Here is a 17,944-nt window from a genome sequence, read left to right as displayed (position 1 = left end):
TGTCATATAGGATGCTGAAAGCTTTTCATGCACTCTCACTTAATTCTCCCAACTCAATGAGGCGGCTGCTCTTCTGATCTGTACTTTACGGAGGTGCAGACTACAGTTCTGAGAAGTGCAAGCACATGCCCTAGGCCACACTGTGGGGAAGTGGTGGGGTCATGATGCTCTCAAGGCTCAGTCATGTGCACTACTCACCGACTCACGAGTACTGCTTTCATCACAAAACTGTCCTTCAAACTTCGCTGATACGACTACTTTCACCCCAACATAAATGTTGCTGCACTTAGTCAAACCAAACTTATGAAAACTTTACAAAACAATTTCAAATTTTATGACCCAAATGGGAACATGTGTGAGATGAACTGGGTTACAAATGTAAAAATAGTGGAAAGATGTACGATTTTCCAATAAAAATATTCTGTGATTATTACATTTATTTCTAGACTAGCTGGTCTCCAGAATTATTTTTCAAGAAAAGTAGACATTATCAAATTGCTCTGCTATATGAGAAAAGGAAAGCACGCAGTAAAGCATGCTGGAAAAATGGACTACTAGGGGAAATAATTGTTCCAATACTCATTTCGTGTCACCTACCAAAACAAGTCTTTAATAGATGGAAGTACATTTTAAAATGACACTATAAAAATTAGAAGAAAATGCAAATGAAATATCTGGATGAACAAACAAGCAAATTTTAAGCTTAAAAGAATGGAAAGAAATCATACTAAAACTACAGAGGTTCTTATATGTGAATTAGCATATTATTTTGAAGTCAGACTGCGACTAAAGATACATATTGTGAACACTAGAGAACTTCTAAAAAAATAAAACTGGGAAGCCTCTAGCTCACCAAGGAAAAAAGAGAAAACAAAAATTACCCATATCAGGCATGAACTTCAGTATATCACTTCAGATAAGGGAGTATTATGAGCATATTAATGCCAGTAACTTCAACAATCTAGGTAACATGAAGAAGTTCCTTAAAAGAGACAAATTATCAAAACAAGTTCAAGAATAAATTAAAAATCTGAATAACTGCCTATCATGAAAGAAATTGAATTTATCACTTAAAAGGATTCTGACAAAGAACAATCTAGGCCTAGATGCCTTCACTGATTAAGTCTGACAAATATTTAAGGGGTAAATAATACCAACCCCATAAAAACTCTTAACAAACAGAGAAGAAAGGAACATTTGCTAACTCATTTCATGAGGTTACCATCACTCTAACACCAAAACCAGAAGAAGACATTGTAAGAAAAGGCCCTACAGACCAATATCCCTCATGGCTTAGATTTTAAAATCTTTAACAAAACAGTAGCATATTGAATCCATCAACAGGTATAAAAATAATATCTCCTGACCAAATGAACTTTACCCCAAGAATGCAATACTGAATTGTTTAGCATTTGAAAAATCAATATAGGTCAGCATATTAACAAAAAAAAGAAAATCTGTATGCAAACTATAGAACAAAACTTCTAGAAGAACACACAGTTGAAAATTTTTGCAACCCAGGGCTAGTCAAATGATCTTGACTATGATAGAAAAAACATAAAACAAACTGATAAATTATATTTGCTCGAATTTAAAACTTCCATCTTTGATGAACACCATAAGGAAATGGAAATGCAAGCCGCAAATTGAGGGAAAGACATTTGCAACATACATGTTGATGATGAAATTATACCCAGAACATAGCTCTTCACAAAAGATGGTATGGGAATGGCCAGTAAGTTACATGGAAAAGATGCTCAACATCATTAGCCATTGTGGGAAACAAACAAAGCCTGCAGTGGCAAACCACTACACATCTATTAGACTGGCTAAAACCAAAAATACGGACAATAGCAAGTTTTGACAAGAATGCAGAGCAAATGTAAAATCCTACAACCATCTTGGGAACCAGACTGGCAAATTCTAATAAAGTCAAACATACATTTGCTATGTGACTTAGCAATTCAATTCACAGGTCTTTACCCAAAAGAAAACATATGCTCACACAAAGATTATACATAGCAGCTTTATTCATAACAGCCCCAAACTGGAAACAACGCATATGTCCATCAACGAGTGAACGGGTAAACAACTTCTAACATGTGCGCACAGGGGAATGCTAATCAGCTACAAAAAGGAGCAGACTCCTGATACACTTTAATTTGGAAGGATCCCAAAACCATGATGTTTGAGGAAAGAAGACACCACAGTCAAGTGCATGCTGCATGGTTTCATCCACATGAACTTTAGGAAAGATACGTTTAACCTGAAGTCACAGAAAGCACGTCAGTGGTGTGGGGGATTAACTTCAAAGGGCACAAGAGAACTTCAGGGGTGTTGGAAATATTCCAGTTCTTGATCGTGGTAGTATTTTCACCAACTATACGCTTAAATAGGTGCATTTTAGTGTATGAAATTAAACCTGAACAAAGTTGGTTTAAAATATAAGTTTAGCCCTGGCCCGTGGGGCTCAGTTGGCTGAGCGTCAGTCATCCTGTGCACCAAAAGGTCACCGGTTCAATCCCGTCAGGGCACATGCCCAGGATGCGGGCTTGATTCCCAGCAGGGGGTGTTTAGGAGGCAGCTGATTGATGAGCTCTCATCGATGTTTCTCTCTCTCTCCCCCTCTCCTTTCCTCTCTAAAAATCAAATTTAAAAATATTTTTTAAAAAATGAGTTAAACATAACTGGTTCAATGCAATAGCATGGTTCTCTGACAGACTGCTAAGAAGTGTATATATTGGTAGAATATTTTTGGAAAGGAGATCATCCGTAGGTATTTTAATCATTCACCAAGTAATTCTACAAGTGGGAATCTATTCTGGGTGATAATCAGAAACAAGGATAACTCTTTATGTGAAGAGAGGTTTATAGCTTGCTCTTTTAGGATCATAAAGAACTGAAAAGAAAAACACACATCCTACATGTCAATTGGGAATGGTTGAAAAAAGTATGAACAAGCCGGGAGAGTGTCTTTTTCAGAGCTACATAAAATGGCCTTTCCAAGGAATATTCAATACTATGATAAACTACCTGTGTCAAAATATTAAATGAGAATTAAATAAAAAGCATGCTTAACCTACTATCTTAACTCCATAAAATATGAATTATAAGAGAGATGAGAGAAAAAATATAACAGTCATTATTTCTGGGTAGTAAAGCTGTAATTTTTTTCTTTATTCTTTTCTGTATTTTCCAAATATTCTATTTTCTTGGAAAATTATGTTTATAATAAAAATATCATTACAAAAGAGCTAGTATTAACTGTTCAAATGCGCCACATGACTTTTAAGTAATGATTTTGAGTCTGGTTTCATATTTCAAAAGAGTTCACTTATCATGGTGAAAGTTCTCTCCATAAAGTGACTCCTAAGAAAGAATCAGGGGCTTTCCACAGATTCTCAAGGAAAAGCAAATCACTGAACAGTGCAAACCAGCAACATTAGGTGGCAGGAGAGCTCCAGATGCTAAAGCGCAAAGAGTAACACTTGCCTGAAAAGAGCTTTGAGATTTTCCGGTAGTTCGGTTCGACCAGCATATCCCGGGTTCATGGTGATAAATATTCCAACTGATGGCTTCAGTGTGACAGCTTCCCCAAGAAACACAAATCTACCATGAGAAGAATGCTGATGAAATTAAACGTGCTCACGGAGTATGAATGCACATTGACAAATGCAAAACACTGGCAAATGCCAACACTATTAGGAGGCCGTTTATTCTGTGTAATTTTCTTTAAAATGCATCAGCATACATATTTTGAATATGCTATGAAGTCTGTTTATTAAAAATTCACTCTATGCCCCCAAAGGAACCACAAATATGGGAAGTACTCTTTCATAATTTCGCACAGCCATAGGATGCCGGAATGTAAAAATGAGGACCTGACTACTTGAACGGGTAATAAAAGGTAACGATGCCATTTTTGCCTACCAATGTGGGCTGCAATTCCTTGAATGAGATACTGCACAGATAGGAGATGCTATGCTAAGAGAAGAAAGGGACTTCTTGTTCAGTCTTTATTTTGTCTATTTTGCCCTCCCTCCCTCCCTCCCTCCCATTATTCAACAAATGCCCCCTGGCAACCACAGAGAGGCAGAATAGTGAAAGGTAGCTCTGGAGCCAGACTTCGAGCCCTCAGAGACCAGCTGTATCACTTTCGGCATGTTCCAGTTCCCTCATCTAATTAAAAAAGGGGGTAATAATATCACCCACCTTATTGGATTATATGAGGATTAAGAGAGATTATGGATATAAATGGCTAAGAGTACAATGCCTAGAACATGGTACCTACTCAACAGATGTCAGCCCTGACTATTGCTGTTATCATCACTTGCAGGCACTGGAGAAGCAGTGAAAGATCTTCAGCAAGATCTGCAAGGGCCCAGTTGGGCTGTTGATGGTCAGGGCAAGGGAATGGCAAAGGGCTGTAGGAGTCAAATTGAAGGAGAGGTAGAGGAGACTTTCATAGGAGGTAAATGAGACAAAGTATAAGGTTTCTGGTTGTTGAGAAAGGGGAGGGCTGGAGTAGTTGAGGAGCTGGGCCCACGTCACAAAATGAGGAGGGTAAAGAGCCACGATTTTTAGGACTATGAGCTTCTTAGGTACTAGGTAATTAAGAGAAGGTGGATTTTGGATAGTCAGGGTAAGAATAGAGAAATCTTCATTCCTAGAGTATCAGGCATACAGTCCTGGGAGGGCTGCTTGCAGAAAGAGAGGTGGCTATTGTAGCAGGTAACTGACGGGTCTTCCATTAGTCAGAGCAGGAAAACCGCAAGTCACAGGGATGGGCCCAGAGAGGGTAGAGCCAGCAAGATGCTGGAAGACTCTGTGGTTAAAGCATGGTTCCAACTCTTAAATCCTCAAATATAAACAGAATTTAATAAAATGCACGAAATCACAAAGGAGTCCAGCCATCTCCACATGGGCTTGCGTGAAGATGAGCAGGTACAACTCACAAATATGCAGACATGGAGACACAGGAGGCTATCAAGAGGTAGGGTGGGGAGTTTTCAGAAACTCTTGCATGGGTCAGTTGTAGAAATTTCCATAAGAAAAGATGGTTTTAAATGACATCTGGGTTACACTGAATAATAAGATTTTGACTAAAAGCTCAATCAACTATGTCTGGGGATGAAGTAGGAAAGAACCTAACTTCTCTAACGTGGCATTAGAGTAGGGGCAGGTAAGGCAACAGCTATCTGGGCACAGGAATCAGGTATCCCAGAGCCATGTGGTGGAAGGACTGGGAGGTGGTTCTAGAAGGTGGAAATACGCAGCTGTAAATTATGATAATAACTGGAAACTTCTACAATAGGTTCACAGTTTCAAGGGGGTATATAATCTTTCCCTGATGGGGAGACTGAAATGTTCCTAGCTCAACAAAATACTCTAATAAATGGAGGAGTGAATGGGCAGGCCAGATAAATGAGATTTCCATCATTAACTATATACCAAAAATGTTACAACGAAAACCACGACTGTGTACTAGAATACTTATTTCTCAAATTCAGCCATCCAACCCTGTCATCTTTTATCTTTTGGAGTGTGGCATCCTGTTGAGAAGTGGTTAGGTTCTGGATATAGTTGGAAAGTTTTTGGCCCAAGTAACTGGAAAAAAAGTGAGGATATAATCTACTGGGATGGGACAGCTAACAAAGCCAGTGTTAGTGGAAAGACAAGAATTTTGACTTTGAACACATTAAAGAGGAGAGGGCTATGCAATATCAAGTGGAGTCCTGAGATGCCCCAGCCAGCAGCCAGGCGATATTGAAGGCCATGTGACTGGAGGAAATCACCAAGCGAAGAAGTATAAATAGAGAGAGGTCTAAAGATTGAGGCCAGTAGCATCCCAAATTAATAGGTCAGGAAATAGCAATACTAAAAAGTAGCTAACACTGTTACGGTGCTTACTATGTGTCAGGCAGTTGTCCAAGTGCTTTACATTTAATCATCACAGTAATCTGTAAGGTAGGGGGCTATACTTTCCCCCATTTTATAGATGAGAAGTAACAGCCCTGAGGGTGGGAGAGAGCTGGGAAGGTGTGGTGTCCTGGAGCCCATGTGAAGAATGTGTCCCCCCAGAAGGGAGGGACCAACTGAGTCAGATGCTGCCAGAAGGTGAAGTAAGGTCAGGATTGAGACCTGATCACTGGATACAGCATCCTAGAGAGTGTCTATTTTTTTTTTTTTTAAGTGATTAAAATAACAATATATCTCTGCTGTGTTCAATGCTTAAAAACCACTAATTAAAGTATGGGAGGCTATTCTAAATAATTATTCAAAATTAACCAGTCTCTCTCATTTTATCTACTTCATGAGACAGGGAGAGAGGCAACACAGGCTGTGAAGTTCACATCATTCCACGTTACTCTCTCGATCTGTAACAACAGGCAAGCAGCCCCGTGCCACTCACCTCTTCTTCCTGTTCCTGATGGCGTCGTGTATCATTTTCACCTGGACGGCCACCACGGACAGAACCTCCACAGAGATCCGATTGAACTCATCAAAGCAGCCCCAAGCTCCTGTCTGCACCAATCCCTTGTAGATATTTCCTATGGACTAAATGATGGAGCGAGGCATGCAGAATTTAACAGAGAGGGGATTGAAGTTATTCCTTCGAATCATTTAAAATCAGAATCAATGTTGTTAGAATACACCATTGCATAACTAACTTACTTTGTAGTCCATCTGCTCTGAGCAGTTGAACACATAAACCATCATGCCAAGGGCACGTCCAAGATCTTTGGTGGTTTCGGTTTTCCCTGTACCCGCTGGGCCAGCCGGAGCCCCGCTCATGGTTAGGTGAAGAGACTGAGTTAGAGTAATGTAACACCTTTAAGCAATAGAAAGCACGTATGAGAGTCTAATATGAGATTCCCAGAAAACACTGAGGGCTATCCAATTTGTTTTAAAGTTTAAGAAGTCAACATCTAGAATGTGGTAGAAGCACAAACTATTGCTATACCTTTGATTTGTTTGTGGCAGTAATAAGAGTCAGAATAATATTTCACATTCAATTTCTTTTTAGGTTGGCTGTATAACAATAACAGAGGGAGATGTATTGGTTTTATCTGTTTATTTGTCTCATTTCCTAAGAGCTCTGTATTTGAATACGAATAACATTTGATTTGTAGTGCTACAGAATTTCTGATACATTTAGGTAAAGATACTTTTAACATGGTAGACAACACCTCAAACTATTGTTTATACAACAAATATAGAAATCTTGGAAGATAAATGAATTAAACAGTGACTTCATTAAACTGCTACTTCTTAAATACACTGAAGTGAGATGTGTAAATATGTATATATATATATATATATATATATATATATATATAAATGCATAGTCTGTAAATAATATATACCTATTTCAAAGTATAAAGCAAATATACAAAGACACAATTAATTATATTAAAATGTATTTTAGGAATTCATTTGGAATATGTTGTTACAAGCATTTAGAATATAATACTTGCCCAGCCGGGCATGGCTCAGCGGTTGAGCGTCGACCTAGGATCCAGGTGATTGGGGTTCGATCCCCGGTCAGGGCACATGCCCGGGTTGCGGGCTCGGTCCCCAGTTGGGGGCGTGCAGGAGGCAGCTGATCAATGACTCTCTCATCATTGATGTTTCTACCTCTCTCTCTCCCTCTCCTTTCCTCTCTCTGATATCAATAAAGATATATTTTTAAAAAAAGAGTATAATACTTTTTTTTGCAGGAAAGACTCCAGTTCTTAGTGTCTGTTAAATCATTTCACGGGTCTATGTTCTCTCTCTCTTCTTCCTTTCACTGTATGTAATCCTTCAAAAATGAATTTGAACACAGGCAATTACTATTTTTACACTTCCAATAAAGGGATGCAGGTAGTTACAAATCCTGATGTCAGAATGTTAGCATAGATAACCAGAGAGCATGGACTTAGTGATCAAAGACCTGACTTGAACCATATTAATCTGCTCATGATTTCATGACTTGTATATATTATATAGTGTCTGTCATTCTGCTTCTCTCATTTGGTTTTCTTTAACGTGTTTCTAACCAAAGTCACCATTCAAAATGTTACTTAACTCCTTCATTTACACACACTGCTTTCATGTAGTTTCCCAGCCTGTTCATCATTTTCTCTCATTCCTTTCTTTTCAATCTCACACATTTTTAAACATGCCAGGCAACTTCTTTTGGCTTGGTTTTTCCCATATAATTCAAAGTTATTGTTACCTATCGGTTAGAGGAGTGATCACTAGTCGAGGACTGTTTCCTAAATATTCATAGAAATACTGGAACTGGGCGTCACAAATATGAACAAAGCAGTGTTTCTGGGAGTCCTCCCACTGGTGACGAAGTTGAGACAGCCAAGCAAAAGCTTGGGGACTGACGACCTAAAAACACCACATGATCATTACACATAAGGCACAGAGAGCTTTGAGGCATCCAGCTTAATCTATTAATCTAATCAACTCTATCGATTCCATTTTATTTCTAAAAATCTCACAAAAGGGAAATCCCTTCTATGCTACTGCAGATTGTAATTGCATGTAGATGGCTGAATACTTAATGAAAAATGTGTGCAATTAAAGTTATCATTTTGAGAAGGCTTTTACTGTAAAACAGTATCAATTTTCCCTTCCGATGAATCACCCAAGACATTTGATCCCTTTTGTAACTTTATGTTCATTTCACTAAAATCAGATGAAAAAATAAAGTCTCTATTAAAATGACACATAATCCATAATTTCTGTAAATCGGAGGTAAACTATACTTTCAACAGTCCATTCTAAAACCAGTCTGCTTTTAGCTCAGAGGTTTCCCACTTAATTTTTTATTAAATCAAATAATAGTATCTTTTTTCATTGCTATTCTTTACTATCTTACTCAATCCTATCCATTCTTCCAGTTTGAAAATATAATTCCAGTCTCTTTCAAAATACATGTGACCCTAGGATTTTGGGGGAATCACTGGATGTTACCAAAATTATTGTCTACTAACTTGTCTGATGTTTACATAAGTCTCAACATTGCCTATTTATGTGTTTAGATGATCACAAATTAGACAAAGTCTGTATCTCTTTTAGTACAGAATAAAGGACATATTTTAAATCATAATTTATCCTACTGCAAGCAAATCACCACTGACAAAACATAATAAAATATGTAAGAGGTGCAAGGTCATATTCAAAGTGTAGTTATCGATGTTCATTATCAAAATGAGAACACACAGTAAATGGTATTTTGCAAGGATCAGTTTTGGGTTAGCAATTAAAGAGCATTATTCCCTAATGATCCTGAGCCCAGATCAAGAAGTATTTTTAAGTTTATGGCTTACATGAAGAAGCATTTGCTTGCACTTTGTGGAGAGAATTAAAATTCACTTTGAGGCCCGGCCAGGCGTAGCTCAGAAGTTGAGCATCGACCTATGATCCAGGAGATCTTGGTTCGATTCTTGGTCAGGGCACATGCCCGGGTTGCGGGCTCGATCCCCAGTAGGGGGAGTGCAGGAGGCAGCCAATCAATGACTCTCATTACTGATGTTTCTCTCTCTCTCCCCACCCTTCCTCTCTCTGAAATCAATAAAGATACATTTAAAAAAATTCACTTTGATTTTAATAACTTAATAGAAAAACAACAGAAAACATTTCATATATATACATGCATTCAAATTGTGAAAGGAATTGTCTTGTTTTAGTATCACCACCAGCACCACTCAAGAAGTACTCTTGACAATATGCCGCACTTTTAGGAAACACCAAAAAATACTTGAAATCCCTACTCACAACTTGCCTTCTGAGAAATAAGCTTTGCCACCACATCCCTAGCGTGGACGTCTATGGTGCAAATCGTCATGACCTTCTGCCTGTCTCCAGGTGGAAGTTCTCCCAGCAAAAGCGCAATCAGTGAGTTCAGCTGGGAAATCTAGAAGGAATTTTTTAAAAAAAATAAGGGTTGCAAATACAGACTTTAACAGCCCAACAGTCTCCATATTTATCAAGGATCCGTTTACAAAACAATTTCAAGTGTTACCTCAACTGGCCCTCAAACACCCCGAGCATAAGAGATGAAGGGAGGAATGGTATTAATTAATTTAAATAATATGAATATTATTGCCCCCTTATTAACTGTGGTCAAGAAGGTTTGAAAGATACTCTCATAGGTGATCATTTTGTTAGCAAACTTACTTACTCAAAACATTGCTGTCTCACTCAAGGCTTATTAGGAGAAAAAAAATTCTGTTTTATTCCTGGATAGCATGTAATACAATGCCGTCCCCTTTCCTTTTTCACTCTGCAAAGGACAGTCACTTACAAGCTGTTAGCTCCTGAGAAGGTTGGTAAAAGGTGAATATGGCCTATTGCCAGAGGCTCTCACACCTTCCTAGTCAAAAACACTTCCCTACGGTGCTATTATCACACCAGAAAACACCAAACACTGCAGGCTTCCCTGAGACTGCGGAAGATTATATAGGAAGATTATATAACGAGAGACAGAATGGGGAAAGCAGGCAGGAAGACCAAAACCACAGCACACTCCATTTACATTAAATGGAATGTACAATGTACCCTGCACTGACCAAGCATATTGCCTATATCATCTCATTTAAATCTTCACAACAATCTATTATGATCTGAATTTTGCAGGGGAGGAAACTGAGTCACAGACATAGTAACCACATGTACCAGTCAGGGGAGGGGGAATTCAAACCCAGACAGTCTGACTTCAGAGCCTGAGCTCCTAGTGGTCACATCACATAGATTCCTGGTACCAGCCCCCACAAGACTGACCCACCCAGCACCTTCAGGCTGGAGAAACTGGCTGCGCAAGCACCATTCCAGGGAGACGTGATACCAAACACAGTGGAAAGTTGGTTCAAAGAAATAAAAAATATGCACTTTAGATATTCAGAATCTATAACAGCTCTATAAGCATTAATCTTCCTTTTTTGTTAATCTTCACCCATGGATATTTTTTTCCATCGATTTTTAGAGATAGGTGAAGGGAGGGAGGGAAGAGAGAGAAACATTGATGTGTGAGAGACACATCAATCTATTGCTTCCTACACATGCCCCGATGGGGGCCAGGGATGAACCTGCAAACTAGATACATCCCCTTGACCGGGCATCGAACCTGAGACCCTTGGGTGCACAGGCTGATTCTCTAACCACTGAGCCACACTGACCAGGGCAAGGTCTGTGTCTATCTTGTTCACTGCTTTGTCCCAAGAGCCACTGAAGAGCCGTCAAATAGTAGGTGCTCAATGAGTGGTTCCCGAAAGAGAGAAATGAATGTACCGGGCACATGTAAGTTTCTCTCAAGAAGAGGTATTTGGCTTTTGGATATTTTCTCATCTGGGACCAGTACCAGTATTTGGTTAAAATGAGTTGGTTGCAGCAACAGTAATATCTTACACCTTGTAAGAACATTTATAAGTTCAAGTGCTTCCACATGCATTGTCTTGTCTGAGCCTTCCTACAACCTGTGATTTCTTCATTACTGATTCATTTTTTCCACAAAAGTTCAGTCAAGTGAAAGATAATTAAAAATACAGCTTGTCAACATCATGTGCATAGCACCCTATGTTGGGGAGCTCTTGTCTCTCAAGATTAAACCTACACCAATAATGCTCTTTTGTAAGTAATAAAATTCTGTACCCACAAAAATAAAGTTATAAAACGTGTGTATCATTTGGGCAGTGGCATCAGGCAGCAATTACTACACGGTCATACTAAAACCGCATGCAGGTTTATGGTCTGGGACACAGAAACTGTCCCTTGGCAGCTTTTAAAATATACACGCCCTATCCTATAATCAGCACTTGTTCTTGCCCTTAATCAAAGCAATGGCACATGATTTTCTACTGCATCAAAGATGTTTGCCTCAAGTCAAATACCTAGCAAGCCCTCTGAAACCCGCGTGGCTATTTTCCTGGAACGCCTCAGCCTTTAGCATATCTCTGACCCCACAGCCTTCCGCGACCTGCCACCGCCCCTCGCCCGCCTCGTGTCCGTCCAGCGGGACTGGCCTTCTCTCTGTTCCTCCTTCTTGGCTGCTCCATGGCCGCTGAAACCGTTTCATTTGCCCGGAGTCATTTTCACTCTGATCTTTGTACGGCTGGCTTCCTCTCCTCATTCAAGTCTCAGCTCAGATTCGCCTCCTTCCATGGGCCTTCCCTGGCCATCCTATCTGCAACTACCCCCTACCCGGTTGTTCCACGTTTCTCCTTTAGCTTCTTCATGGGACTTACTAGTGTCCTATCACTCACCTATTTCCTTTACCCGACTATAAGCTCAAAGGAGCCAGGCCCTTAGCTGCCTTCTTCAGTGCTACACTCCCACTCCGAGCCCAGTGCCCAGCAGAAAGCACGTGCTCAGTAAACACTCATCATATGGGTGAAAGACGAAACGGACAAATAAATGACAGAGACGGTACACACCACAGCGACGCCTGCTTCTCTCATTCCGTCGTTCACACAAGACAAATGTGGTTACTGTCTCCAGACCTCACGGGCCCGTGAGGAATGCAGACAAATAATGACAATTGTTTTGCTAGGACACGAAGCAAGTCCTATGAAATAGGACACAGAAATAGGGCCTTGCCCAATCCAGGGCGCAAAGGGGCATTTTGGAGGAAAGGGTATTTATGGCTGAGACCTAAAGAATGAGTATAATTTAGGTTGTAGAGAATTTAGGGCTGGCCGCCCGGGTCAGCAGTGTCTCAGCCACGGGAAGCAGCCTGTATGAAGGTGAGGATATAGCTGTGACCTTGTCTGGGAACTGGGAGCGTCCAGGATGGTGACAGAGGAAGGAAAGAGGGACCAGGTACATAGATGCTGGAGAGGGAAGCCAGGGCCCGAACATTCAGGGCTCGGCCAGCTATTGAAGAGTCAGATGAGATGCTGCTGAAGGGTTTTGAGAGGTGGAGTGATAATCAGATTTGTGTTTTCAAAAGATGTCTCTGCCTGTTGTATGATGAATTAGAGGGAAACAGGACTGGAAAAAGAGACCAGAGAGGAGGCTGCTACAGTTATGAATACCCAGACTGGGATATTAATAAAGTGATGGGGGGAAAACAGTGAGGATAGAGCTACTCTGGGCAACTGAAGAGAGTTGGTGGTTGATTGGCTATTGGCTGAAATAAAAAGTCAAACGGCCTTCTAGTGTGAGAAGCCATGAAAAATGGCTGTGTGTTTTTCTGACCGTGGGATCAGCGGAGAAGCAGGGAGAGCGTTTTCCTTGCGACAGCAGAATGGCTGGAACTGCACCAGCATCAGCCATGGCAGGATGCCCAGTCCAGGGCCACCCAAGCCCCCATGGAGGGGCCCCTCTGCGGAAATGTTAAATTCTCACTCAGCAAATCCCAGGGCACATCACAATGTAACTGCTACAGTGCTGCGGGGTCAGCTGCCCAAGCCCTCAATCCCTTGCCAGCTGGACATAACACAAAAATAATGTTCTTCTTGTTTCAAAAACAATAGGACCAAGGACCTCTAATCCCACCCATGTTTCTATGTCGGTGACAGAAACAATGGATTCGTGTCTCCACCAGCTAGAACGAGGGGCACTGTGAGAGGCCAGGCTCCATGCTCGCGGGTACCACCGGGGCACGTGCGGTGGGACCCCAGTTAGTACCCTCGTCCCCCGCGCCCATGTCCGGCTTCTCCATTCATCACACTGCTAGCCCCCAGCACAGTACCGAGCAACGAGCGTCGGAGACCTGAGCATCATCACCGCAGTCTCGACACTAATGGAAATGATTCTATTGCTTCACCATTAAGCATGATTTTCTCTGCAGGTTTCTGAAAGACAGTCTTCAAGCTACAGTTTCTTTCCAATGCTTACATTAGGAAAGAAAAAGGTGTCAAATCGATCATTGAAGCTCCTACCTTGAGAAATTTGAAAAAGTAGATGGAGCGAGTTAAACTCTAAGTCGGGGAAAGGAAGAAAGCAAGACAGAGCAGAAATCGGCGAAATGGAAAACAAACAGTGGAAAAAGGCAACAGTTAGCTCTTAGAAAATATAAATAAGATCGATAGACACCTAAAAGGCCTGATTAGGGAAGAGAGAAAAACAGGACAAAACAAGAGAAAACACAAATCAACAGCAGGAATGAAAGGAGGGCAGGTGCCAGATCTTCCAGATGTGCCAAGGATAGTGGCAAGATGCCCATGTCAACTCAGTCTGAAAACGCAGGTCAAGGGATGGACAAACTTCCTCTGTCAAGAGCCAGGCAGTGAACGTTTTAGGCTTTGCAGGCTGCACGGCCTCTGGCACGACCCCGCTGAGCTGATGTAGCAATGGAGCAGCCAAAGACGTAGGCCATGGGCCGGATCTGGCCAGTGGGCTGTGATTTGCCAGCCACTGACTTAGATGAAATGGATAAATACCATGAATAATATAAACTTCTATAACTGACAGAAGGAAAAAAGACACCAAAAAAGCCACATAGCAGCATATAAGAAATCCATTTATAATTCTAAAATGTTCCTCAAAGAAAACTCCAGGCCCAGATGGTAACACCAGAAAGATTTCTATCGTAAACTTTCATAAAATAAATGAGGATGGGATAAGTTTCCAGTTCTTTTTAAGCATAATCCTGATCCCCAAGCCTGGCAAAGATATTATTTCAGAAAGGAAATTGCAAGGAAGGGACCCATCTGAACAAAAATGCAAAATTCCTGGACAAAATATCAGCAAACAGATTCCAACAAAAAATATATACCAGTGAGGTTTACTTCAGAAATGCCAAGTTGGCTGCGCATTCAGAAGTTCACGAGTTCAAAGCACTGCCCTGAAGAGAGGCAATGGGAGGCTGTGGAAAGCATTCTGAGTTCTGCTGACCCTGCCATTTTCACTTACGGATTGTGCAGCTTGGCAAAGTCACTTATTATCTCTGGATTCAGCCTTTGTCCACTGAAAACAAGAAGAGCAGTCAAACTAATATTTCCCCTCCTTTCCAAGCTTAATATTCTCTTAATCTATAAGCCAAGAGAAAGGCCCTATCTCTGAACTATTCCAAAATTAAGAGCATGCCTTAAGACAGGGGCGCTTAAGGAGAGGTCATAGCATAATGGCATGAGTAAAATGGAATTCAAAACAGACTATTTTCTCTCCGGCCGGAATGACTCAGTTGGTTGAGTGTTGTCCTGTGCACCAAAAGTTTGCTGGGTTTGATTCCCGGTCAGGGCACATACCTGGGTTGTGGGTTCGATCCCCAGTCGGGGCATGTACTGAAGGCAACCGATTGATGTCTCTCTCTCACATCAATGTTTCTTTCTCTCTCTCTCTCCTCCCCCTTCCTCTCTCTAAGCATGTCCGCAGGTGAAGATTAAAAAAATAAAAACAGACTATTTTCCAAAGTTGCTCATCTGTGACTTATAATGAACAGAAAACCGTAATACATGAAGACATGTGCCTTTGTTGAACAGTCATCCACCTTCTTAATCACGCGCATATTCTCTAATAAATACACGCTCAGCCTAGATGGAGTCTTACACGGAAGGAAGGGAATAGGCAGAGCGTCCAGGTATGAGTGATACGCCGGAGCCTGAAGGATAACAGACTTGACGGGTGTTTTTTAAACCAGTGTAGAAAACTACAAGACTAACACAAAGGTAGAAAATAGAAAGTTAAACAACTGATTGCTAAAATCTTCCTAGCACAGTAGCATGCACACGGAAGACACTCCCTGCATGCGAAATGAATGAATGAATGAATAAAGCTTACCTCTTCAAGTCCCTTTAAGTCTCAAAATCATATATCTATGAAATACCTGTTTTTTATGGAAATCCTTTAGGGCTGTTTCATAGCCTTCCTCCAGTCTGCTGAAGGCTATGCCCACATCGGTAGTCCACCAGATCTGTGAGCTGGTTAGTGCAACTTGAGCTGGAAAATCGAAAATCCACAGTTCCCTGGGTTTTTCCTCGTAGGCTGCTATGGCTTCTGTGATAGAGTGTCGCACTGTTTCCTGCATGGTCTGTTCAAGTTGCAGAAGCCATGTTTCCACCTTTGGAAGCAACGTGAAACGTTCAAACACAGGCTTAGCTATGGAAGAGGGGTAATCCTATCCTCTCGTGGCCTCGAAGGCCACACACAGAGAGAGGCCTCAGCTGGTTTTATTTTAAACCCTTGGAGAAAACAAGGAGAGAGGTAACTCAGGGGAGAAGGCAAACAACTGATTGATGAAGTGTGTTTCCTACATGAAGCTGTCTATTCCTGGAGATACTACTCATCTTATTTCACCTACCAGCTGGCTAATAACTTTCCAAACCCTACAGGAGGTGTTTCTGATTATTAATTTTTCAGATTTGAAGACAAAAGGGTTCTAGACTAAGATCCCTCTGGTCACCCACAGTTTTGGGAAACCAGACATTACAGCCATCTGTAGAGTAATGTGCTACAATAATAATCTAGAGCTTTGGGGATATGGGAAATTGATTTTTTTAAACTTATCTTTGGATAATTTTAAAAACTACTGAAAATTCTTCTCTAAAATTATCATAGTTCTTAGTATTAAGACAAGATGTTTTCAGCAAGTATCTTAATTATATCCCCTACTGCTCTCTTCACAATTGTCAGAAACTAGACAGCAGGAAAGAATGAGAGATGGGACAACTGCTGACTTGTGAAAATTAATCTTTCTTTTTAAAACCTGTTTACTTTGCTCCCACAAATACATTTCAGCCAGTTTTCCATTCTATTCAAATACGCTTTGTTATATTTATCCATGTATGTTTCCATGGGATAATATTATATAACAGAAAGGATACATATACTATTTGCATATAATTGACCATACCAAGAAAAAATGACTATAACCAGTAAATTCCAAGAACCACATGGGATGCTGAAGAAGCTAGAACTGACTTCTTTCCCTGCCTCTGTGAAGGAGGCAACAGCATTCGTTCCCAGAACCTCTTTATCTGGAGAACTGGGAAGGAGTGATGTGTGGTTAATGAGCTGATGGCCTTCCCTATTGAAATAAAAGGAAAGCACCACCTGGGAAATGGCCCCGACACCCTAAGACCCTTCTCTTCTGACTTCAGAGCCGGGCTTTGCTCAATGCCTGAGATCAGGGTCTCTGGTCTAATCACTGCTTTAGTCACGAAGCACAGCTCTTGAGGTCACTGAGCAACAAGTTCCTTCAGCGAGTCAGACATCACCTGAGCATCTCCCAGATACTAGGGCATCTATGACCTCCATACGGTCACCTGTTCTCAAGAACTTTCCAGTCCATTCGGGAAGACCAAACACACATACAAGTTGATATATCAGCTCACAGTCAGATGATTACGCCAACAGAGGCATCTTAGTCTGATTCAAGAGCTAGGCTCCGATGAGGTCCTTGCCTGACCCCCTCCCTTTTTGGCATTTCATCAGCTTCTGCCCACCCCTGTCTAACAATTACCACTTCCCACTATCACTGATTATGTGTACAGCTGTTTCTTCCATGAGACTAAGAGTTCCTCAAAAGATAGGGGCCAAAAGGTAAATGTCTTACTCATTTCTGGATCCCCCAAAGCCTAGCTCAGCATAGTAGGTACGTAGTAGGCATCCAATAAACAGTTAAATGAAATACAAATAGTCTAAGTTGGGGAGGACAACCATAAAAGAGCAAGGGGCAAAACACCTAAAGGCACGGCATCTTCTTATAAAGGCAATAAGAGGATGAGCGTGGCGTATGTTGCAAAGTATCTAGCACACATTGCTTACAGAGAATTAGAATGCTCTGAAAACTTTCACCATCAAGGGTTCCTGCTGGTGAAAACCACATCCATCAACTGGACTGTCCTCCTTCTGGGCACTATGCCAGTCGGCTAGCAGTCTGCAGGGGATGGAGCAGATAGCAGCACACTTTTGTCAAGATAGTTTATGGTGACTTTTTCTAATCATTGTAATAATATCCTAAAGAGCCCAAGAGATCAAAAAATATATTTTAATCAAAGTGGTCCAC

General features: G+C 41.0%; 1 protein-coding gene across 1 annotated transcript in view; it reads right to left on the bottom strand.

Moving 5' to 3' along the window:
• DNAH11 (dynein axonemal heavy chain 11) overlaps positions 1 to 17,944 on the bottom strand; it is a 203,131-nt gene that overhangs the window by 125,838 nt on the left and 59,349 nt on the right. The window contains exons 30-35 of the mRNA XM_087820874.1: positions 15,764 to 15,997; positions 9,782 to 9,913; positions 8,222 to 8,382; positions 6,676 to 6,832; positions 6,413 to 6,558; positions 3,493 to 3,609 (exon numbers count right to left, since the gene is read on the bottom strand). Of these exons, the coding sequence (XP_087677000.1) occupies positions 3,493 to 3,609; positions 6,413 to 6,558; positions 6,676 to 6,832; positions 8,222 to 8,382; positions 9,782 to 9,913; positions 15,764 to 15,997 (947 nt within the window). The remainder of the gene's footprint in view (positions 1 to 3,492; positions 3,610 to 6,412; positions 6,559 to 6,675; positions 6,833 to 8,221; positions 8,383 to 9,781; positions 9,914 to 15,763; positions 15,998 to 17,944) is intronic.

Source organism: Miniopterus natalensis, chromosome 10 (assembly GCF_054644295.1).
Source record: "Miniopterus natalensis isolate mMinNat1 chromosome 10, mMinNat1.hap1, whole genome shotgun sequence".
NCBI classification, from domain to species: Eukaryota; Metazoa; Chordata; class Mammalia; order Chiroptera; family Miniopteridae; genus Miniopterus; species Miniopterus natalensis.
The sequence above is the reverse complement of the archived record's forward strand: the minus strand, read 5'-3'. Positions and strand labels throughout refer to the sequence as shown.